This window comes from Serinus canaria, chromosome 5, assembly GCF_022539315.1.
Source record: "Serinus canaria isolate serCan28SL12 chromosome 5, serCan2020, whole genome shotgun sequence".
NCBI lineage: Eukaryota > Metazoa > Chordata > Aves > Passeriformes > Fringillidae > Serinus > Serinus canaria.
The window spans coordinates 46,680,375-46,705,796 of record NC_066319.1 but is presented as its reverse complement, the minus strand read 5'-3'; the positions used below and the strand labels follow the sequence as shown (position 1 = coordinate 46,705,796).

At 40.9% G+C, this 25,422-nt stretch overlaps 1 protein-coding gene across 9 annotated transcripts in view; it reads left to right on the top strand.

The window, feature by feature from the left end:
- Positions 1-25,422, top strand: part of ITPK1 (inositol-tetrakisphosphate 1-kinase) — a 139,467-nt gene that overhangs the window by 11,507 nt on the left and 102,538 nt on the right. For 8 of the 9 annotated variants that reach the window (XM_050974667.1, XM_050974670.1, XM_050974673.1 and 5 more), the window contains one exon: positions 19,905-19,929. The exons of the other annotated variant lie outside the window; for it this stretch is intronic. In XM_050974667.1, coding sequence (XP_050830624.1) covers positions 19,905-19,929 — 25 coding nt within the window. The remainder of the gene's footprint in view (positions 1-19,904; positions 19,930-25,422) is intronic. 9 annotated transcript variants of the gene reach the window in all.

Below are 25,422 nucleotides of genomic sequence, written 5' to 3'. Positions count from 1 at the left end.
TTTCAAGCCTTGAAAGAAAACTCCTGTAAAACTGTTTGTAAGAGGGAGGAAAGGGAAAAAGAAATAAGCAAGACAGCTATTTTGATGAAAGATTAATGACATAAAAATCTCCCCACCATTGTAGTTGCTGATCTCTGCACTGTATCTAGTAGAAAAGGGGAAAGCATAAAAGGGAAGTATTATTGCTGGCATATTGGGTTGGAGCACTGTGTGCTGGGGAAAAAGTATGTGATGATACAATTGAACACCACCCTTTGTCCCTTGGTAGAAGTTTTATTTTTCAGAAGCATATAAAGCTTGTTTAATCTGAGGAGAAAAGTAGTTTGTGCTACACCTTTAGTTGTTGCTGTTGTGTTACCTGCAAGTGGGAACTGGGGCTATAGGAGGAGAAGAGATCTATTTGCGAATGAACAAGCACTGGATGGGATTATATTTTTTGACTTTGTGGCTTGATATTTTGGTGTAACCTTTCCTTCTGCCTCAAGATATAGGTCAAAGTCCAGGGACTTTTTCCAGCTTGAAGTGAATTTTGAAAAGAGTAGGTCTTTTTGACATTTTTCCTGAACCAAAATTTTAACACACTTTAAATACAAAGTACCAGCTTGCTACTAGACAGGGGATTTAAACTCCATTCTGCTTTTCTTTCTCTTTCTAACGCTATTTTAGGCCCTCAGTTTGCAGCATCTGGGAGGATGCGTGCTTCAAATTTTGGTTTCTGATTTTTTGGGACTTTTTTCTATGATTCAGTAGACTGAGAAAATCTTTCGTCACAGGCATCCACCAATTACTTTTGTTTGGGACTAGTTTAGTTTCAAGAACTCTCTAGCTAGTTTCCTTTCTGATTCCTTTTTTAGTGCAGTGTGACTAGCTTTACTCTTTATGTGTGCTACAGGGCATTGATCTTCATCACTTTTTGCTTACTAGTGATGGATTGCCCATTTTCAGCTTGTGTTGCACCTCAGGGTAGAGCATTCATATGGATCAGAACTGGCTTTTTTCAGTAAAAATAGTGGATCTTGGTATTGTCTGGTTTAAATGTAATTTAAAGGCTTTCTTACATATCTTTAAGTATCTGACAGGTTATCATTGCTTCTGAGTATGGTAATCAAACCACATGGATCTTTAGTATATAGCTCATGTCTCCCTGAGAAGGCTCTGGAGAGTGGAGAAGACTTTGCTTGATTGGTGCTGGTCAGCTGCTGTGTTTTAATTGTGAATATTTCTAAGAGACTGGTGGGATATAAGTGCTCGTTTGAGTCAAACAGGAGTGGAGCCCCCAATGTGAGAAGTGAGATGTGATTGAGCAAGGCATAGGGTCACTGGGGAGTGCTGTCTTTTTCTTTATATTCTTTATATAAGCTCACGTGCATAGCAGAGAATTATGATTGCAGCAGACTCACTTCCAGGTATGCTGTGCTGACCACCACCTCTTGTATTAGAAGTCTTTCCTCATTTTTGTGCTACTGTGTTCAGTGGTTTCCTGATCAGTGAAGGGCTGCATTTTGGCTCACAATAGCTATTGTTTGGGTGGGGGTTGGCACAATATTTTTGTGCTGTGATTTGATCCCTAGTTTGTCTTGAATCATCTATTAAAATGTAATGCTTAATCCGTTTCCTTTTTGGCAGGTTATCCTTTAGTATTTTTGCAGTAGTAATGAAACAGTGTAGCTCAGCTTGCAAGAGAATCACTGAAGAAAAACAGTATTTGGGGATGTTTCTTTTGTGTCTTTGGCTATAGAACAGAAAGAACAGCCAGAGACAGAGCAGGTTAGACCTTCTGTCTGACGTGCTGTGTCTGTTCATATGTTAACAAGTAACTTCCCCCATTTTCCCTGGTTCCTAGTTTCTCCTGTTTGTCATTGTGAAAAAGTTCTGTAGAAACAGATAGTGGGAAGTTTCTTCAAAAGGGAAATGTTTCTGAAATCACAGATCATGGTTAGAACATTTACTACAACTAATGTTTGTTTTTAAAGTCACTTTGGTAGCACCAGACTGTGGAAAAGCATGTTTCTTCCCTGCCCCCTACCCCAAATTATACTAAGTGCAATTAGGAGGCCTTAATTAAAATGCTGGGTTCGTAGCTTGGGCAAGACTTTGGAAACAAAGGAATTTATTCTAGGACAGCTCTACCAAAGATTTCTTCTGGTGCAAAGCTGTTTCCTGATGTGTAAGATCAAGATCTCTAAATCTTGTTCCTTAGCTGAATTAGATGGTGTAGGAGTTCTTTGTACACCAAGTGCTTATCCCTGAAAAAGTAATCCTTGCATATGAATTAGGCTGAGATTCAGAAAAGCTCCTGCTTTTTAAGGTGTTGAGTTTCTTTGACCTTGGTCGGAATCGATCGAGTTTGCAGATCTTGGCCTAATCCAGCTCCCTCTGAAGCTATTAGGAACATCTGTAGCTGCATTCCTTGAGAACTGGATATTCTGAACTGGTGTTCAGATATTTTTTTTTAAATGGAAGTCCTGAGAGATTTGGAATGGAAATTGAATTTGTTCATGTTGGCACAAATTTGATGGTAAACCTGGATCACCGCATGGTTTTCTTTCACTGTCTTATTCTTGCCTTGTTGTACCATAGCTACTGACAGCAGGCCCTTAGAAGATGTCATAGCTTGATAACAACAATTGATGGCCAAGAATCAAAAATGTGGTAGGTAGTAATTAAACATGCAACCATGGTGCCATTGAAAGTACACTAAACACCTGCTTGGCCCAGGGAAGTATACAGTAGTGTAATTTGAAATTTGTTTTTGTAGGACCAAGTGTAGTATTTGAGTTTCCTGTTACTTGTTAGTGCTGTTGTCACCTTTTCTTATGTTGACTGATATGTGGGTGTGAAAACTCCCTGGCAGAATAAACTTTTTAGCACACTTGCCTCTGGTGCTGAAACCTGAAACACAAAATGTTTGTTTCTGAAAATGTGCATGGTCCATATGAGCTCTCCCAGTTCCCTCTGCCTTTAACCAGAAGTAGATTGCCAGTTGTTTAGGGCTGATCCAGGCAGAATGGAGCAGTCTAGAAATTCTGTTAATATTATAGTAGAAGCCTTGTGCTGGAGAATGTTTCTGGTTTAATATTTTTTGGTCTTTGAAACAGTAGTGTCTATGCAGGGCTGTTTTCAGCAGCTGCTTTGGCTTTGAGAGGATAATTGTTGGAGCCTTCCATAAGAGCAGGAATGAAGGTTCTCTTTCAGTAAAGCTTGACCTCCTTTTGATAAAATAAAAACTATTTAAAGGTTAACTTTTTCTGATTCTTTGTATGTCTTTGAAAGTGAAATTTTTTTCCTTGGCTTTTCCTGTCCAACACTTCAGGAAATAATTTTATTTCTTTTAAATGGCTGTTGTTGGTATTGTTGGCTGCAGGAACTCAGAGGTATTTCTGCAAGGCCAATCCCCAAAAAACCTGAGAGATGGCTTTTTCCTGCTGTACTGGAAAATGTATAGCTTGACTATGAGGAGTTTTTGAAGTTCTGAAATATGAGCAGAATGCCAGGTATATGTAGATGAGCTGGGAACAATTGAAATGTGTTCAAATCTTGATGTCTTCCATGTATTCCCTAGGATGGGGGTTGTATAGGGAGTTTCCAGATCAAGGAATACTCTCCTATGCAAGAGACTGAAGACCCTTGAATCAGACACAGGCCTGGCAGCCAGCACAGGGTTGGCTTTTGGCTCAGTCACAGGCTTCACTGTAACTTCAGTAAATTAGTGAATTTTCTAATACACTTTTTCTGCCTGTCTGAAAAAGTATATTAGAAAAACAAACCTGTTTGAATGCTGATCAGTGGCTGAACATTACATATGCATTGCTCATAGATCATTGGATCTCAAAGAAGAGCCAGTGTGTGTATTACTTTATCTTGTTGTTTTTCAGTGGCTCTTGATTCACATTTAGCTTTTCCAACACATGGTTCAAAATTAAAAATTAAAGTTGTTAAAATTTGTCTCCTTCTCATTGATTTCTGTAAAGAAATATCATTGGATCTTGTTGAGGACACCAAGATGTTTTTAACAATTTTAATTCATTCAGCTGCTGTTCTCTTTCAGACCTGTTTAGCTCATGAATATTTTCAGTTCATATGCAGAGTAAGTAACTCGGTTTTTGCCAAGCTAAGATTTCATCTTCTTGCATTGACTTTCCTATCTTGGTAACTTTAAGCTGTGGTGAAAATAAAGCTATGGTTTGAAAAGCAAAGAGGAGAGGAGGAGTCAGGAAGCAATGTACCAATCCAGTGCAGAAGGGACAGTGATGGTGATAAGGGTGGTTTTCTTGCTTACATTTTGCTATACTTCTTTTGTGGTTGCCTGAGTTCCAAGGAGGCCCTTGCAGTTCTGTAGAGCGAGTAGTTGCCATTTTCCAAGTGCACGTGAAACCTGCACAGCAAAATGAAAACTCTGGCAGCTGCAAATAAATTTGAGCTTGAACATAAACCTGCTGAGGCTAATGGGAAGGTTTACCTAACACAGGAAATTTGGGAGTCACTTATTCTTCTTATAGTAGCTTATCTATGGAGGTGCTATAAAACTTACCTAACTTTGAATTAAAAAAAAGAGAAATAATGAGTTAATAGAAATTATTAATTTTCTTTCACATCTGTATGATGTTTACTGGGACCAGCTCTTCAGGAAGTCTGCACTCCTCTGTGTTTATTCTACAGTTTAACTTGTATTTAACATCTGAAAGGCTCCCATGATTGGTTGCTTGAGGGTTGTATCAGCCATGGTAACAGCTTGGTTTTGTCATGCTTATTTAAAAATTAAAAGGTAGGTATGGTCTGCAGCTTTTTTTTTCTAAAAGAAGCTGCTGTTCACCATTGTACCAATAAACTATTTTTTCCCTTCTAAATGAGGCCTGGATCTCCTAGGAGATTTGAAGACTGCATAGTTATTTTCTGAAATATAGGATCATTTGATGTATCTTCTGAAATGATATTTGGAAATAGCACCATACCGCTTTCCAATGGCCAGCAAGCAGCACACAGCACACTGCAGTGTGTGAACCTCTGGCCTCAGATCCCATCCTAACAGTGACAGTGGAGCAGTGTAATCTAAACACTCACAAGTGGAAAACAAGGGGGCAGTTAATTTGCTTTAGAAGAAGGTCAGTATTTTAAGGTGAGCTCTTGTATGTCAGCTGTCCCAGTCACAGGACTGAAAACAGTATGTCTGCAGAACACAGTGTGTTCAGGTAATCTCGGGTGTGTGAAGGTTTCAAAGAGTGCTCTCATGGGAAAGAATAAAATGCCCAGCTATAATGAAACTTTTATAGACTAGAAGGCCCTGTGCCTCCTCTCCTGTCTGCTTTTCAAATGGACAGCTGTGAGCCATATCTTGGAAAGAAGATGGATATGGCAATCAGAGTGGGCTGCCTGCTGTGATGCTCTGAGCTGGTCTGAGCACCCTTTCAGATCCAATACAAGGGTCATGCATTTACTGAAGTTGGGTGCTGTTTCTTATTCCTCTGAAGAAAGTTCATGTTGCTGAGTTGCCCCAGTTGTGAGACTGTTCTTTGGGTTTTTTTCACCATGATTTTGTGGATTATTTGTGGACAAGTACTGGCTTCTGAAGCTGCATGTTTGCATCAGGGAAAGGAGATCCTTACTGCGTGTGTTCTTATTTTATACTCAGGCTGGCAGCATGCCACAGATTTCCCAGGCTGTTGATTTGTTGGAGGGTGCATTTCTGCTCTCTCTCTCTTGCTTCTCTAAAGTATGATTTTGTTGTTGTTGTTGTTGTTGTCATTTGTTTCTTGGGTTTTTGTGGGGTTGTTTTTTGTTTGTTTTTCTTTTTTTTTGGGGGGGTTTTTTTTTTGTGGTTTTTTTTTTTGTTTGTTTTTTTTTTTTTTTTTTTTTTTTTTTTTTTTTTTTTTTTTTTTTTTTTTTTTTTTTTTTGTTTCTTCAAGGAGGAGATTTAAATGTGGTCTTTTTCCTTTTGGCTTTGTAAATCCTTTGGAAGAATTTCTGTATGGTCTCACTCGTGCTGAAGATATTAGGTTAAGCAAAGCTGTGACTGGGTGCCAGGGGAAGTTTAAGTTAGGCATTAGGAAGAAATTCTTCACAGAAAAGGTAATTGGATGCTGCAGTGGGCTGCCCAGGGAGGTAGTGGAGTCATCATCCTTGGAGGCCTTTAAGGAAATATTGGACATGGCCCTTGCTGTCATGGTCCAGTTGATGTGGTGGTCTTCAGTCATAGGTTGGACTTGATCTCAGAGGCCTTTTCCAGCCTAATTGATGCTGTGATTCTATGTGTGATTTGTCCATCCTGCAGCTGTGTGGAAAGTGGTAAAGGGCTGCTAGAGTAGTTCAATTCTGGATGGAGTACTTGGGGATGTTACTGGCCCACTGTCCAGCTAATCCAGCCTGTTTTCTTGAGCTTATGAACAGAAGTGATGAAATTCAGGAACATTGTTGCTATGCTGGTACCAGTTTATGGCAATGTTCAAGAACTGATGTTCAAAAACTTGCTGCTGGTTGCTTTGGGTATGAAAGACATGATGGTCCCTAGCAAGTGGTTTTCTCTTTCCCCCAAGACCACCATGCTGTGGAGGATAGAAAGGCCAACACCACAGCTGCTGCCTTGTCTTGAATCACTGGTGTGAGAGAGCAGCAGGGACGTTGCAGTATTGCAGTGCCCTCCCAGGCAGGGGCTGCCAAGGCTGGGGGCTCTTTAGGCTGTCTTTGGGTCCCAGAGTGCACAGGTGTCACAGTCAGGGTTTCTAGTGACAGCACATGAAGGCAGTGGGTACTGCAGGATGAACATGGAAGGACTCAAGAGGAGTTCCGTCCTTTTATGTGGAGTACAGGATAGATGGGCCTTTGGAGGGACATGCAGACATAGCCAGGGTAACTGCTGAGCCTGTGGGATGCAGCTGGGGGAAGCCTTGGTGTGAGCCAGGTGAGAGCAGTGAGGTGGGTGAGGGAGTAAACAGCACCATCAGTAAAAGTGAGGGACAGCATGAGGCAGAGGTTACAGTCCCTGAAATGGGTTTTGATTGAGACACTGATGGGACTCAGCTGCAATTTTAAAACCCATTTCATGTAAAACCTCTCCACTGAAAAACTGAATTCAAACTTTAGCCCTTTAAAAATACCTTTTTATCTGGGTTTATAGAAGAAATACAAACTTCTGTTATATTTGTGAAGTGTCTGTAATGACAAGCTTCACATCCACAGCTTCTGTTGTCTTTATTTTCCAAACATATTCATCATCAGTGGAAGTGTTTGGTACTTGACAGCATAAGCATGCCCTGCCTACTTACACTACTAGAAAGGTACAAGACCGGTGATGTTGGGCTTGGTGCCATTAAATTACAACACAAGAACTGTATGGCTGTAGGTAAACAGAGACATTAGTTCTTGAGCAAGCCTAGTGCCAAGGAAGTGGTAAACTTTCAGGAAGAAAGTAAAAGAAACTCGCTCTTTGGTGTTCTCTCTTGTGTATGAGCAGAGGGAGAAATTAAATGACAAGTGTAGCACACAGGTTATCTTTGGAATCATCTGTAAGCAGTTTACTCTATGATAGGATGCAGGACTTTGTGGGTTGGGGCCTTAGTTATAGTGGCATATTTTACAGAGAATTACTTGAAAAAGAGAAATATTCCTGCTTTTAACAATATTAAAATTCTGGTTTGTGTACACGTAAAGGCTTATTCCTTCTTTCTCAGTGCATAGCCTTAAATGGCCAAAAATGCAGTTTTACATTTTTTCTTTCATTTCCCAATTGTTTGTAGGCTTTTTTTTTCCAGCCGTCGTGTGAGTAGAGAAGTTAATATCCACCGGGCAAAGTCTTCTGTAAAAAGTCTAAGTGTGACTTTACTAGGATTTTTCTAAGGAGAACACGACAATATGAAAAGAGTGGAATCATAATTAAATGATCTTTTTTTCCAGTGTCACTTCTGACTGAATATGCAGCAAACAGACATGGACATAAATGAAGCTGTAGTGTACCTCTGTGAGCAGGGTCTGTGGTTTAAAAGTGCCCTGGAGCACTTGGCTGCTGCTGTAAACTCCACTGGAAATTAGTAATTGGAGCTGTAGGTATTATGTCTGGCCAGTATGTAGGTCAGTGCTTTTGTCAGTTCAGAAAATTTGCACTTTAGTATTTTACACTGGAACTGGTCTTCTCTTAAAGCCAGGCCTTGAGAGAGGGTCCTGCTGCAAAATCAAGGCTGACTGGTGCTCTTGGACTGCCCTGGTCTGCAGCTTTCAGGTCTGAGAGCTGTTTGTGGGATTGGGGGATGTTTGGCTGGTGTCTGCCTTGGGGCAGTGGTGTGGAGACATGCAGGCCAGGCTGGAGAAGGATCTTTTTATCATGGATATTGATGCTAGAATCCAGATGGAGGGAAAAATGCAGGTGTTCAAATTATTCTTGCAAAAATATGAGTAGCCTGGAAATTTAAAAACATTTATCTGGAAAACAGAGAAGATAATTAGGGGTGATGTAGTGTTTCATTGAGATGTGAAGAAGTAGTCCAAATATTATGACAGTTTGCAATCTCTTACATGCAGCTTTTGTAAGGTTTTGATTCTCATTTTATAGCCATCCTGACAATATTATGGTCAACTGGGATGATTTTGAAGAGGAATGTTTTTTGCTAAATTGGATTAGCTTTTGCCCTTATTTAAGGTGATGCCTGTGTATTTGGCACCTTGGACTGTGTGCTGACCAAGAAGAAAACCCTGCCAGTGCATCTAGGCAGATAATACCCAGCCAGTGCAAGAGTGAAGTCAGCAATGCTGAGCAACTGTGTGCAAGGGGGTTATGTAAAGCTGGGTGTGGAGCAGCCTCCTTCGCCATGAAACACAGCTGACTGCGGGGATCTGATGTGCAAGGAGCTGTGAAAACATGCTGCCAGGCAAAAAGACTTCATGGAATAAGAAATCCTGCTGTTGCACATAGATGTGCTAGTAGAGTGTAAAAGCAGACACTTGTTCAAGGATTTTCTTTTGTCCTCACAAACAAGAATTCATGAAAATATTCTGAGCAGTTTTTCTTTATTTACGAAGATATTTGGAGGTTAATCTGTACATTTGCAAATTTTAGTAGTATAATATAGTTCAGTCTTTTTAATTAACTGTTACTTTATAACTTAAGTAACAGCAAATTGGATGAACAGAAGTCATATTACGTACAGTTCAAAGCTCTACGACATTCAGAATCTTTGACATCATTAGAGGCTGTTATTTAATGCAGATTTTTTTTCTCATGTGTAGTGATTTTTCAAGTTCTTATATATGTTTTGGAATTACAACAGTTTTAAAGTTGTATCAAGTCCTTTTCCTTTATGTTGATTGTGTCTCCAATTAACCTGTGATGTAATTCTGGCAGTATCTTTGAGCTGATCCTGTATATAACATGTTGAATGTGAAAACCCTAAAGAGAGAACATGGTGTGCAGCAGTGTGCATCCAACAAACAGCAATGTGAAATCAGTCTGAAACAGCAGAGGAGTGGGCAGCTTCTCCTTGCCTTGTGTTGTGCAGTCACCTATAGGCTTGAAATCCCAGTGCGTGGTACAGCAGCATCTCCACAGTGCTTATCTCTTGTGTCTACAAACAAAAGAAGTGAGCAAGAGAAAATGACTATGCTTGTCCAAGGGAGATTGGTTCTGTGATCATGTGTAATCAAACATGTAATTAAACGTTTAATAAACTCCTTGTATTTTTCCTTCTAATTAGTTGCTGCCAATTATTGGGATTGAAGGGTGAGTTTCAGGGCGGAGATGAACAAATATAATCCAGAGAAAAACAACTAACTGCTACTGTGCCTTTGTGTGACTGCCTCTCCAAATCCCTCTCAAAAGCTGCATCAGCTGTTTATATGTCCACCCCCTAAGTGATAGGGACAATGGTAATTTGGTAGACTAGAATAGAAAAGCAGTTTTTCCTTGTCCTGTAAGAGGAATTTAGGTTATCTTTTAAAATTATCAGCATGTTGTGATCGCAGCTGTCTTGTGGCAGGGAGGGGCAGGTACCAGAGAATCTAGAGAAGTCCATAAAGGGAAGCAAATGTAAGAGATGCAGCTGAACTGTTGGCCTAAGGCTTTTTTTTCCTGAGAGGGAGAAGTAGGATATGAGTAACAGAGCTCAGGTATGAGGTAGGTTTTAGCTCATTGAGGCAGCTTCTAGAAAATCTCAGGAGACCCAAGAAATTGTCTGGCTCTCCCAGTTATGGGGTGCAGCAGATCTCCCAGCAGATCTGAACCTGGGTTAAAGCAGAGTCTGGTTAGAAAATGTAACAGCATTTGCAGGGTTGTATATCAGCTCCTGCATGCCCTGGCCAAATTTGGCAAAGTTGTCATCTCAAAACACATGTGTTCAGTCTCTGATGGAAGCAATGGGTGTAACAGCTGCTGTCTAGGCTAAGTCAAGAAAAAAAAAAAAACAAGGCCAAAATTAATTAGAGAGCCCTCTGTGTTTGTGTGTACCCCAGCACCAGTGTGAGAGAGAGGAGCAGCAACATGTGCCATGGAAGGTCAGGGGTGGGGGGGACAGCAAGGCATGTGCTGTGGGTACTGGCTCATGGCAGAGCTCTGAAGGGACCTCTTGGGCAGAAGTCATGCCTGGAGGAGGGCTGAAGCTGATCAGAGAAAGGATGATGTTTGGTTCACAGAGATGGGATGCTCTAAATTTCTTGCAAGCAAACAGGATTTGTGTTGAACTTCTGTCTTTATCATTCAGTTCACCTTTCGGACAGATGTATGCTTTTCTAACAGCTTGGATAAAAACCAGGCAGTGTTTGTGTTTTATGATTTATCAGAGGGTTGGGTTTTTTCCTCTTACTGCACTGTTAAGAGTCCACTGAAGCAAACAAGAAAATGGGTGTTCTGGCAAACCTATACATAGGCTATTGCTTAAAGCAAGAAGCCTGTGGACTGAAAGAAATAGAGAGAATTTAAATATTTCTCTAACAGCAAATTTCAATGTAATCTAGAGTAGATAAAATGCATGATAAAATAGATGTATTTATAGCACATACATAGATGTGCTTCCCTGAAGTGGTCTAGTCACCATGATGGAATTTTCATCAGCTAGGGTGGAGATTTCTTGAAGATACTATGTTGTGCTTTTCAGGTGCAGAAACTATGGTAAACAAGGGAGACTTCATCCTGCTGTCTGATCTCTGGTCCAACTTCAAGTTTGTACTTTCTTACCTTGGCTGATCCTGTGCATAACAATCTTATGCCTATCCCTTCTCAAAGCTTTTGGTATACTTCTGTGAATCTTAATGGTCGATATTGCCTTGATATTAAGAAGTTGGCAGTAGTACCTTCTTCTATATGTTGGATTTCCAACTCCTCAAACTGCAGCCCTATCCAATGAGATCAGTGGAAAACTCTGTTCTCTTACCTGAACACTTTTGCTCGGGGTGTGTGTGTGTATTGGGGTTTTTTTAAATATATTCTTTTTGATCCCCACCCCAATTTTCACATTAGCTATTAAAATTATTCTGTATGCTTTATCATAAAGAACATTTATTAAATTGCTGTCTCTCCACTTAGATACTTTTTCTTGTATGGGCCATACTCAAATATTGCATGTTGCAGAAATTTTATTTTGTTTTCAGGATCATGTGCAGGCCATGAAGAGTATTCACTGCAGCAAAAATTCTCTATTATATTGCTTCTCAGGGAAGTTGGCCGCATGTCAATAAATGGAATATTTTCAAAGAATGGGATCATCACTTGTTGGAAGTCAAGCTTTCATTTTATTGTGAACCTGTCTAGTGAGGCTTCCAAGTAAACTAAAATAGTTTTTCTTTGATCTATGTTGTTGTAAAATTGAGCAGAAGAATCAGTTACAGTGGAGGAAAATTCCCTTTATTGGTATTGGCATCTGCATCTGTTCAAATGGAGAAAAGCAATTCAGTTCACATTTCTTTAATTTGTTCTATGTATTTTCTGCTGAACATCATTTTCCTCTCAAATAGAGTAGCAGACTGCAGAAGTGCATTTGTCAGATTCTAAGTGCTTGTGTCTTTTCCACTGATGTGGTTCATACAGTGGGAGCTGCTATGGGGGAGCTGCATAGTGAAATAAAGGTGAAATTTAGTTTCTGATGCTACTGAATTGCTTTTAACCAGCTTTTTATTTGGGGCTTAACCAGCTGGTTCTCTTTAAAATAACGGCTGTATTTGTAAGTGCCCCGAAATGAAGGCTGAAGTTTGAAATGCGTCTCAAAGGAACAAACAAAACAGGAGCTGACTGAGTAGGTTATGTGAACCTGAACTGATGCAGAGTTTGAAGGAAAAAGCTTTCTAGGAATGCTAAACCTTTGCATGGATGTCCTTTTCACCTGATTGTTATTTGTGCCAGTGCATCTCTCTGGCCACAGCAACTTCCCTGCATAGGCTCCTGTTATTGCTTAAGTCTGTGAATCTATGGCTGATTCCAGTTCCATGGAGGAAAATTTGTTCCTTGCATATGCAAACAGTGGTCACTTGGTGAGTGTAAAAGACAAGAAATGACAAGAGTTTCAAAGGTGATGAAACTTTAGGGAGGCTTGGTGTCTGACTTGTACAGTGCCAAAAAACAGTGCCAAAAAAAAGGAGTTGCAATCAGGTTTCTTTAGTGAGCAGACAAGCTAACTTTCTCTTGTTTGTATAATGAAGTTTTGCATAAAGAAAGAAGCCCCAGACACCTATATATCTTACTTGAAGCCTGGCTGGAGATGAATAGTCATTTTTGCATGGCAAGTTGCTGAACTTAAATACGTCTGTAATTTCTGCCAAAAAAAATGCCCAATCTCTTTTAGAGATCCAAGAAATGAAAAAAAAATTTTGCATATTGCACATTTCTCATGCATGTCTCAGTGGGTGTCTGCCCTCTATAGAAACTCCCAAAACATTTATTCAAGGCTGTTTGCCAAAGTCTAGGAAAGTTGCAGAGGATATACAGCCTTTGGTTTCAGAGTTAGTAGATTAAAAGCCCTTTCTAGGTGAAAGCTGGCTCAGCAGACATGCCTTTCTCTCTGTACCCATTGGCTTTAGCAGAGTGGAGGTGTGCATTTGTTTTGCCTTGTGGTGTGCAGGAGATCTGCAGAACCTGCAGTACCAGCCTGGGTCCTAGCAGAGCCTCTTCTCACTGGCCGTGCTGAAACTGGTGGCCTCAGTGCAGTGAAGATGAGAGCAGCTGAAGCTCCTTCTCAGAACACCAAGGCACATCTCCAGTTTAGAGATAAAGATGTCATGTGGGACAGTGTCAAAATGCTTTGCACAAGTCCAGGTCTATGGCATTAGTTGCTCTTCCTTTAGCCACCAAATCTGGCAGGCACAATTTGCTAGCTGTCCCCAGTCACCTCTGTATTTGCCAAGTCTTATATAGTTTCTAGGAGGATCTATTCCATGATCTTTTTGGGAAGTCCCCTGTGAGCTTCAGGTGTTGTGAATGTGAGGCTGTTCCTGTCTGTGTACACAGGGCCTCATTTGCTTGTTCTCCCTGGTCAGGTGGTCTGTGGCACCTGTCCTGACCCATAAGCTCTCGGTGTGCTCCTCATCCATTCCCAGGCAGAGCTCCTTGCACTCCAGCTGCTTATTGACACAACGACGGTGACTGCCTGGCCTGCCCTTCCTAAAGACCTGGAATCCTCCATTCCAGCTCTCCAGTCATAGGAACTTTTGCACCATGCTCATATGTTTCTAAAAGCCTCTAACAGCTTCTGCAGCAAAAGTTTTTTATATGTAAAGATGAATACCACATCTGTCCCTGGAAGGGATATTGTCTTCTGCCTCGTGATTCTGCTGCCTCTTCTCAGGTCTCTTTGAGCCATCACTGATGTCTCCTGACCTTAGAAAGACTTCTGAAAGGGATGGGTCATGTGTTTGCTTTCTGCATGTTAAGGGTCATATTAACATTGGGGTGACTGGGGTCATGAGGAGACAAAGGGAACTGGGAGCAGAGAGGACGTGTGTGCTCTTTGCAGCACTTAAGGAAGCAAGCAGTTTATTGAAGCCAAAGGATGGTGCTAGAGCAATTTTGCCTGTAAATGTGAAGGACTCTGACCTTTGGGAAATTAATGTCTTGTAATGGAAGTTACAGTTCCAAAACAGCTTGGTTTGAAGGTGGTTTTTAATAAGGTTATAAAGAGATCACATGGTGTGGCTGCTTGCCATAGCTGGGAACTGGATCTGATAATGTCTGGTGGGGTAAGCCTATGGCTAAAGGCTGAACCCTGCCCAACTGCTTATAATTGTCATCAGGTACTAAATTTGCTCCTGAATGTCTGGTAGGATGAATAACTCATTGCCTTTAATAATTTTCTCTGCACTGTTAATCGCTCCTTCTTCCCACTGATGATTTTTCAGGGTTTTTTTTCTCTCAAAAAACTGTGGTTAAAGGTTTTCTGTCCTTGCTGGGAAAGTAGTAAGTAGAGGCTCCCAGAACCTGGGGTCACTAGTTCCAAGAAAAGAGTCTGGCAGAGCTCAGCAGCACGGATCCATCTTAAATGCCTAGTTTAAAAAGAAAACAGATTCTTTTGAGTTTGTATTTACTGGCTTTTTGGTTTTTATAACTTGAGATATACAGATTTTATTTCCACACTAAGTGGGTTTTTTTAGTGCTGAAATTAGGAGCCTTGTAATGTTTCATTAAACAGACTGAAACTTTGTCTTAATATTTAGTGTCTAAAGGCAATTTATTTCCTTTAGTTACTGCTTGCAGTGCCTGTTTTCTTTCTTTCATGGCTTTTTCCGTCCTTCTTCTTGAATGTCTGAAACATTAATGTTGGATGCTTCACTTTTGTCATTGCTCTTTCAGGATAAAGGGTTAGTGGGTTTTTGCTGTGAAATGCTGGTGAATGTTGTAGTGGGAATTTATGGCACTGTAGGTGAATACCAGAGCAATGCTGCTGCTGCTGCTCTACCAAGATCCTCTCTTATTTTCTAGTCCCTTTCAGGGCACTTTGTTCTGATACAGCACTCTTAAGAAGCATTTTTATGGCTGTAAATGGGATGATATAATGCTTTGAGGATGTGGAGAACATCAGATGGTTCTACCAAATGTCATGTGTGAATGGGGTGGTGGTGTGAAAATCACTTATGGTGTTGTAGCGTCTGATGCATGAGGGCTTCTATTACTTGGACCATTCCATGTTTATACAAACAAGGAAGAAATGCACAAATGTGGCTGCCTTCTGTGGAGTTTTATCCTACTTGAAAGGTCTTCCATGGCAGCCTAAAGTTTTGGGGGTTTTTTCAGCCCACCTAAAGAGCGCTTGGAGTTTGAAGTGAGATGTTTTGTCTCCTGTACTACATTAGCTGCACCTACCAGACTGTAAAGGTACACGCTATTGCCAATCTTCTTTGGATCTGTGATGCTTTACAGACTGAGGAAATTGAGAACTCCCTCCTTTGCCAACTTTTCATCCATTTCAGACATAAAACTTTCCAGAATACAGATTAGTGGGGGAAAGCTTGCTAAAAGGTAAGTGTAGTAATTGCCTGCTTGATAATCTGTGTGCAAAAAACCAAGCCACAAAAGGTCCTCCCCCTGTTACAGCTGAGTCTGGCCATGTTTCAGATGCCCTGTCCACGTGCCCTGTCCATGTGCCCTGTCCACTGATGGTTGTGGCTTCAAGCTGGATCCCCTGGACAGCGAGCACCCCAATATTGGAGTTGCTGCTTGGTTTTTTCTCTGACAGACAATAAGTTGGAATCCATCAGTGATGAAAAATAATAAAAGCAAGGATTGTCACGAATATTTAATAAAAAAAATGCAAAGTATTCTGCTGATGGAAAAGCTAAGGCAATTGAGCTGAGCTTGCCTTTATGCCAGGAGGGGAAATGGGCTGTCCACAAGGTTGTGGCTGTCCAGTATTGGCTTGTTTTCAGTGTGGTGGAAAGTCTTAGGGGCTACAGGTTTTTGCTCTGATGTATTAATATTTATAAGCTCCTTTGATGCCAGTGTATTACTTTTCTGGGAAAATGCTTTTTTTTTAATATTAAAGCAATACATTCTTCTTCTTCTTCTTCTTATTATTATTATTTGCTACTTCTTTACATGGGAAGTTTTCAAAGTGATGTCTGAGAAAATTAGCTTCACTGCATGTATGATAGAAAGTTTGGCTTTTACTTTTTAATTGTAATTTCCATTTGTCATTTTTCAGTCTGTCACTCAGACCTTACAGGAAAAACAATTTGCTTAATTTAACCATAATTATGATGTACAACCTGATAGTAATTTTTTCTCTTTTAACTATCATTCTCTATGATATTCAGGTCCTAGATGCTGTGGGGAATTAATCCAAACTGTTTACTTTGAGTGTTTAAAAAAACCCAATCCCTACCCCAAAAGCCAGCTATTCTACATAGTTTGAGGCTGTGGTAAAACATCAATTTCAAGACATTGATTAATGTGCTTTTAGTAACTTGATATTGAATTCTTCTTTAAATGCATACATCATTCCAACTTTAACATGAAGTCAACTAGCAGGGTAATTATTTTAATTACTATTGCGTACAGGGAGGCTTGCACTATCCAGTAGAGTTATTCACTCTAGGATTCTAGGTATAGAACTAGAATATCCTATAGTATTCTAGGATTCAGGTAGAGAACTAATAAGTTGAAACAAACTTTTGGATTTTATTTGGTATTGCAGACTAACGGAGCAGTTACTTAAATGTTTCTGGTTTTCCTGTAAATGTTGCAGTGTTTAGATGATCTTTGAAATTAGAAGTATTTTAAAATTAGTGACCTCTGGGAATGTAGTTTAGAACTAACCGTTTTTCAAATGTCTATTCAATGAAAGTAGACAGACAGTCTCTTTTTGACACAGCTGAGTTGCCTCTTTGGAGGCAGAAGGGAAATACAGCTAATAATGACCTTTCTTTTCTCCTCAGAAAGAGAGATTTGTCAGGAGGCAGCTAGGCCAGCTGGGAATGGGAGCCCTTCCCCTGGTAGGCAGTGGCTCACTTTCAGACTGCATGGGAAGCTAGAAAGTCATGGACAACACCATGAGGAACAAAGAATAGTTGTCAGCACACCAGGTGAAATAGTCATCCCATCCTGTCCTTTCAGTCATGCCTGGCCTGTCCTCTGCTAAAGAGACAGCCCAGAAGAATCTACATGAGAGTTGTAGGATGTATTTTTCTTACTGGCTTTTTAAAGCACAAAAGGAAGAAGTGGTAACTGGTCCGTGGCTCAGACTCCCAGCACAGTTCATTCAGCAACTGTTTTGTCTCCATTGTGTGTCCTGCACAGGCAGGCCCTTGTTGGGGAATTATGGCCCACAGTCTGCTTCATTCTCTCTGTTTACTCTGTTTTTTGAAGGTTCTAGAGTTTCTTGTGCATAGGATCAGCTTTCTTTCCGTGCCTGACCCTAAACCTTTTCCCAGGTGACGTAAGGCAGTTTGTGTGGTTAGATGGTATTGCATGCTTGGTTGCATAAGGGATATCTTGCTGCCCTGAGCCTGCTGCTGTGACCTGCCTGGCTGAAAAGCTTGAATTCACTGGCTTAGGAAATCTTCTGGGCAGAGAATCTGCTAATAACAAAACTGAGGTGCATGGTGGCTTGACATCCTGATTGTTTGGATACTTTCTTGTTTTCTTGTTTTTAAAATAACTTATTTTCAAATTATTATATTTTGGTAGAGGATTTTTTCCCAAATTAACTAAATTAACTAGTCCTCAAAATGCTTCTATGGTTTCTCATCCCCTGGGTTTCAGTAGAAAAGGTTCTCATATTTCAGGTAACAAAAAGGACATCCTGCTCCCCTCAGAAAAGGGGAAGACCAGCCTACAAGCCAGCCTTGGTAATTGCTTCCTTCTTCCTGTACCTTTTTAAGCATGTGTGGCCTGGTACCTAAGAGCAGGCACCCCTTCTCTCCCTGCCCGTGTGCTGTTCTGGCTTCTTCCCTTTTGCTGGACAGTGCAGTTGGTTTCAGCAAATCCCAGAACGTTTGCAAAGTTCATTTTGGGGGGATTACAGAAACCATTTGGACTGATTCTCTCTCAAATGGGTTTGGCACCCAGCTCACGAATATTTATCTTCCTCAAAGTAGAATAAAGCTTATTCAGTGTGTATGTAGGCTTGACAAGAAATGCAGCTTTTGCCATCAGTCGCTGTCCTTCCAGGGACTGTGGTGCAGTTTAGTCTGAAGCCTGATGTATTTCCATGGTAGTTTTGAGTTATTTTGTTTACTCCAGGGCACACACAGCAAAAAACGTTTCATTATTTTTAAGTTTCAGCTTACAATACTTGGAATGCTTCTGAGTAGTCTGCTGCCCTAATTTACGAAATAGCATTCCCCACCTAATTTTTCCAATTTTTCTTGCTTAGCTCTGTGAAAATCATGGTTTCAACAATTTGGTTATTGACTCTTTTTCTACAAGATTCATCTTTTCTTCTTCACCACAGAGCTGGAACACATCTGGCCAGCCTCAGGTGCTGATCTACAGTAGTGCTTCCCGCACCATAAGGGCAGTATATTAATCACCCACCACTTAGAGCTACTGTTATCTGCAAGAGGGCTTTGAAATTCTTTGCAAGAGGTGCTTGGTTTCATTTTCTCTTTTATTTCCTTGCTGAGCTCTCACAACAGGCTCTCTCCTGTGTCTGTGCATTGAATGCTGCTTCTAGGCCAGAGAGACTCCAGACTGGTAAAGTGGAAGAGGGGGCAATTTGTGTCAGAGGTGCTGATTGATCGCCTGTCCCTTTGGGCGTCCTTGTAATGGCCTCCCAAAAGAAAGACCTACTGTCTTGGGTGGAAAACTGGAGGAGCCATTGTGTATTCAGCAGTGTGCAGCATTTGTGACTGTGGACAACAACACAGACACTCTTAGATAGAAAAGCATTGAGGGCAGAGTTAGGCGGTCCTGTTCTATGACCTCCCCAAAAAAAGGGACCTTGATTTTCACATACGGGGCTAGTGGGAACCAGGAAGAGAGATTCCTGTCTTGTGCTTACTGAAGCTTTTCATTTTTAAGTTAAATTTCCTATGTCTTCAAAGTGAGAAGATTCTAACTTATTTAAATAGCCTGCATGTACTGGGAGGAGGGCATGGAGCGGGAGTGGCTGGGCTTTGTGCTGGGGATTCAGTTCTGCTCTCAAGCCTAGTGCAGAAATGGTTTGTTTTGCTTGATAACTTGTCAAAGGCAGTGACTGGGCATTGTCTGACTGCATGTACCTGAATCTCAATTCTCATACCTCAGAGTAGACAACTGTCTCTACAGATCTGCCTAAGTCGGCTCTACCAATTGCAGTTCTCAGCATTTTGGTGTATAATTCATAGGCCTCTCCAGTCTCTCCTTCCTGGAGATTCAGGATCACTGGAACGATTCTCCATATGGCCAAAGGCTTGGTCCTTTCTGATGAACCCTAAGTATTTGAACTGTGCTCTTGAAGGAATCAGACTGACTGCAAGTTGTTGAACCTGAAGTCCAGGGTATCATCCTGTGTACCAAGATGGTGGGGGTAGAATAGGGCTGTAAATAAGAGGATAAATGGCTGCAAGGTGCTGTGTTCATTCTCCTTGACGTTTATACATGTATCCTTGGTTCAAAAGAAAAGATCTGTCAAGCATGCAGAATGTGCTGCGGTGCAATTTGCACACTCTGAGGGCAGATGAGAAATGAAAAGCAAACTAGATCTAATTAAAACTGAGGTGCTCCCTCCTTAATATCAGCCACTTCCTACCTGTGCTCACCTGACAGCCCTATCAGTCCCAGCACTGCAGCTGCTTAGTATTCATCTTGGCTTACTTCTGGGGACATGAGTCAGAATCTGCCAAAGTGCTTCCTAGACAGGGAATGAAACTGAACAAGTGCTTCCCTGAATTTGAATCAGGTTATTAGTGCAGATTTTTATTGTTTGCATTCTAGTATGAAGCAGTGCTTTTCCATTAGTTTTTGTTTTTACATTTTCCCCACATTTCCAACACTAACGGTTCCTTTTTTTCTTCCTTTTTTTCAGGAAAAGAGGCGTAGAAGTAGTGCAGGTGAGTAAAAGTTTTATTTTCTTGTAAAGAAGGCTTGTTGATTTTAAATGCTGTCATTTAGATGCCAATATGACCTGGGTTTAATGATTTTTCTTTCCATTCAGTCATTTATAACAGATGCTGCTTTAGGATAGGCAGGATTCCCCTTTTATGAAGCATGTGTTGAACTCACATGGAGTCCAGCTTAATAGGTGCACTAGTGAAAGTAGGAATGCAGTTAGGCTTTTCTTGTGTCTGTCAATTAAAAGTTCTGATAGTTGATTAAGTGATGTTACTCTTTTAATTGCATTCACAGAATGCAATTACAGAAACAGGATATGCCCTTTGAAAAAAAAAGCTATGGCAGAAGAAATGTTCTTGTAACCCATTGAGTAGTGAAATGATACTGAAGTGCTTTCAAGCTGTGGCCCAACTACAGATAAGTTCAGGTGTTGGCTGCATTTGTTCTTTCCCAGCTCTGAATGGTCATATTTCACACAAGATGTTACTTAAAGGATGGTGTCAGCTTGTGAAAGGAATTATGTTACATGTCAGCTGTAACATAGAACACTATAAGCCCTAAAAGATGAAGGGGAAGCATGCTCTTTCTTTCTGGCTTATTTTGTGTGCTTAGAAGAGCTGTATGTCATAGGTTTCACTCTTGCTGATACTTACCTGGTGCTCATTTTGAACTCTGAAGTGGTGAGTTCCTCACTGCCTCAATAGAGGCGACAGAAGAGAGAGGAGGAAAATGGTGTGTTAGCCTTGGGTAATTAAGGTTGCTCTGAAATCCATGTGGAAGGTGCTTCTCAACACCAGCAGGGAGCAGGAGAAAAGCATTTAACAGAAAATAAATTGAAAAATCAGGTCATGTTATTTTAAAGAATCCACCATCAGAAAAGGCTTAAAAACTTCTCATTGCTAGTTAAAATGGAGAGTATACTTTTCAGTTATGAGTGGTTGTCAGAGAACTGCATTGTGTTAGAAGGACAAAGGGCATATACTTCACTGGCTGTATTTAACCTTTCACCACTACAGCATCATCTTCCTTTTCTCTACCTCCTATTGCTCAGAGCGACGGGGCAGTTTCTTTCATCAGTTTTGATAATGCCATTACCAGATTGATAAAAACAAACCAACATTCACAAAGCGCAGCTTGATCAGGAGCACTGGGAGAAAGCTAGCCCATATTTGTGTCACTTCTGGGGGACATTATTATCTTATTAATACCTCAGTGTATTACAGTCCAATGCCTGCATTTGTTGTATGTGCCTTGCACCTGCACTGTACATTTATGCAGCAAGGGGCTCATATGAGATGAATTCAGTGATGCATCCATTAGTTGAGCAGAGGGCAGATTCCATTTTACCTCATGGATTAAAGTTATTGTCCATCCATAGGTTTGTGTAGCTTAATGGCTAGTCATCAGATAGACACAAAATTATTGGAAAGTATTTATTTATTGTAAGAGCATTTTGGGAAACATTTGGACAGAACTAGACAGGACTTTGTCCCCATAAAAATGCTTTATGGTCTCATAATTTATTGTCTCATATTTGACAGCATGGTTGAGATGTCAGACTAACCTGTACTGGGAATTTGTGCCCTAAAGGCATACCTCAGTCTCTGGTGCCTGCTGCTCTGCTGGAACAGGATGTATAGAAGTGTGTGATCACCCTTTGCCTATCACTTGCGTGTTGCTTCATATATCCCGATGCATGTGCTTCAGTCAGTAGGGAAAGTACCAGAAATGGGCTCTTGCTACACCCCTTATTGCTAGAAACCTTTGCTTGAGGCACCTTGCATGATCTGTCCCCCTAGCCCTGCTTCTAGATGAAGGATTGTCTTGGTGTCCATCTGGTGCACAAGGTTTATTTGACAGAGGGAATATTGTCTTCCTGTGTAAAGCAGCAGCGGCATTTCTCTAAATTGCTTCCCCTTCTCCTTTAAAAAACCTGTTCTGTTAGAGAGAAACCAGCTCTTAGGTCTGACAGCGAGCATGTAAATCAAAACTCAAGATACACAGGATGTTTACCTAATTTCTTCTTTACATAAATTCAGAATTTTTCTGAAGTAGATTTGCTTTCCAGTAAGAAGTGGTGAGTTGGAAGGTGAGGTTTAGTTACTGGCTTCTAGAGAGCCAAGCATGAGGGACTGGTATGTGCTGACTTCTGTGAACATACATCAGATTATTCTTTTCCAAAGATGTTTCACAGGAGCAGGAAAGGATTTTCTGCTACTAAAGGGAAGTCTTGGAAGTCTTCAAATAAGCACCTGCGTGACTTCTGTTTCCTTCCTGCAGGGAGGATTTAGGATAGTCCTCTCTTCTTTGGCTAGACAGATTAAATTCTTTTATTTTGCTTTCTTAGAGTTAATTGTGCTGTACAGATTCAGTGAGCTGCTGCTAGACAGCAATTAACATTTCGTGACTTGTGTTCAGGTTTTGTGTTTTGTCTTCTCTCAGACTTCTACTTTCAGCAGAGAGAGTGGTTCCAGCTTTCTATTTTTATTGAGTGGGGAGACATGCACATCCTCCAAAGAGAAATAAAACAAAAACAGGACTGGCAGTGGGATGCTAAGCAGACATTCTCCTTTATCTAGCAGTAAGACCTTAATTAAAGCAGCACATTGAAAACAAACAGAAAACCTCTCAACTTGTGTGGTGATAAATGATTGGGGTTTTTTAGAAATACTGATTAATTTCTAACATAATAAGAATTCACTGTGAACTCAAGGTACAAGAGCTGAAATGTGCAACATTATATTGTACAGCTGAGTAACATCCACCAAGCTAGCTGGCTTAGAAGATGGTACAGTAGATTATTAAATAAAAAGCTTTCAAGGTTATGAACTTTCCAAAGACAGTATGAGTCTGAGCCTGCACCCAAACATTTGGGAGCCTGAATAGGATTAGCTCACTTCTGTTTTTCCGGTGGACATGGCAGAACTCTGAGTAGAAGCATCCTTAAAATCTTGGCAATGTTTTGGAACTAGGTTTGCTTCCTGCAGCTTAAATCCAAGTCAGTGGGGCAGCCATAAACCAGTGTTATATTACAAGGAAAAAACCAAAAGAAGCAATTTACAAGCTTTTCAAGATGGGCTCTTTACAGAATACTGTGCTGCATCTCTCACCTTATTATGGGGCATTTGCTTATTTTTTTTAAGCAGGGATCACTTGAGTATCAGGGTGCTTTTTGAATTAGGGTGCTTACTTGTTTGTACCTCATAAGGTAAGGAAGCACTCTTTTTCCAGTTTTGCAGGAGGAGAGACTGAAGAATGTGTCCCATTTCTTCCAGGGAACCTGTTGCAGTTCCAGCCCCAGTGCTGTTGGGGTCTGTGCTGCAAACCTGTGCTGCAGGAATTTCAGCTGCAGCTGTCTGGGAAGGGCTGTGGGACCATTAGCTTGTGCTGTTGTGTGGGCACGAAGGCAGGAGCAATGAAAGGTGGTCAGCAGGGCTGGGGCTGCTGGCTCTCTTCCAGTGAAAGGCAGCACCAGTTCAGCTGTGTTTTATCTTCAGGCTGCATTTGAAGTATTCTGAATGAAATGCTCTTGTGGTTCCTGTGGCAGTTCCAAACCTTCTCCTTTCCTGCTGGCTCTTCCCACCCTTTGCAGCTGCCTGCTCAGCTGGTGTGGCTTGAGCTGGTGGCCAGAGAAGGGTAGAGATGCCCTGAACAGGTGACAGACATGACCAAAGCCCATCTGCCATGGCCTGCAGGCAGTTGCTAGGCAGGCAGCAGCTGACAGGTCTGAGGCAGAACAGCTCTTGTGCTGGCATTGGGGTGACTTGCCAGAAAACACTTAAATCGGAGCATTTCTTAATAAATTCTTTCATCACTGTTTCAAGGGGAGGACTGCTTATGAAGCTATGCAGTGGATGGAGTGTTTATCATTAAAAAAAGCTATTTTCTGTAATGGCATCTGCAAATAAGGGTTTTTTATAATGTCTTAAAGTAAATCTGCTTCTGATCTTGTTCAGTTTCCAGCCCTCCATTGCTGAAATTAGTGCATGGCAAAATTTAGGATTGAAAATTGTCAGTTCTTCTTTAGCTAGTGAAGTAGCCAGTTTCTTAGGACCGTACTCTGGTAAGGGAGGGAAAGAACATCTACCTTGTTTTTCAGGAAAAATCTGTTGGCTTAGTTTGAAGAATGTAAGAGTGAAAACATGTGCACTGAAGTGGAAATCATCACAAGTATTTCTGATAGAGACATGCATTTATTTTTGTTTCACAAGCTATGCAAAACCCGAATAATTAGCTGCAGCCCTTTGGCTTCTGACAAACTGCCAGTTTGGTTTTTGTGTGACAGAGCTTGGAGCCTTTGTATTTCTCGTGACTTGAAAGCTGTTTCAAGCACTTCCACACCCAAACTTTCTTTGAGCTCTTGTTCGCATTTTTTAATTCTAAAAGAGTGAAGATTCCCTAGTTTTGGATGGGTGATTTTGGATCAAATGAACACTAATGCTCTTCTATCTTAAAAGCATGTTCAAGTCAGAACATGCTTCTAAGATAGAGCATAAAAGTAGGATTAGTTGTATTTCAAACTGCATGCTTTTTAATAGCAGAGGGATATGAAGGAGAGCATTTTTTCTGATGTGGAACAGCTGATTGTAGTAGTTACAATGGTCTCAACCACTGTCTTGTTTTTCCCCTAACTTTCTGGGAATAGAGATATTTGAAATCTTTTACTTTGGAAAAGAAGACTGTCCTTTGAGACATCAGTTTTCTTGAAGCCTTCAAAGGAGAATTCAGGGTGCCCTCCACACTATTTAATTCTTCAATCAAAGTGAAATACCAATGGCAATGATTTCTACTATTTGATGCCAGGGAACTGTTGTTTTCTAGAAATGAGGAGAGGTTTATTTTCACATGAATTATTAATGGAATAAGCTTCAAACAGCAGTATTCTAACCAAGAAAAGGAGCTTGTAAAATATATATTTGGTAGCATATACAGAAAGATGTGACTGGAAAGCTTCCAAAGCAAGCAAGGTTGTTGAGATGTTGGAGAGTTGGCTCTCTAGCACTGGGAGAAGAAAGTTTATTTTTACACTCATGCCAGGCCTTCAGTAAAGTGCATGTTTTCCTGAGAATGGCAGCCTGCTTTGCCTTCAGTGCATTTTTGGAAGCGATGCTATAGAGGTATAGAGGCTCTCCAGCCCTTTCCAGTCTGGATTGTGTTAGGTACTTTGCATATGTTTGAAGGTAGGGGGGCCACTGCTTAAAATCTTGGAAAGATCTTGATACTTCTTGGTGTCAGTGCTACAAAGGGTGTGCTAAGCACACCAAGTAGGATCTTCCAAAAAGTGCATTAATCTCAGTTTGAACCCAGAAACAGCAGAAATGTGGAAGAACAAATCCCTGGCAGAATCCTCTCCCTGGTCCTTCTCAGTAGGGGAGATCCTTCTGTGTGAGACCTGTGTGGCAGCTGAGAAGCAGCATTGCCCAGCAGCAATGAAGCACAGGTTCCAGTGCAGGGAGAGATGACTTTGGCACGATGCTTTACATTGCATCAGC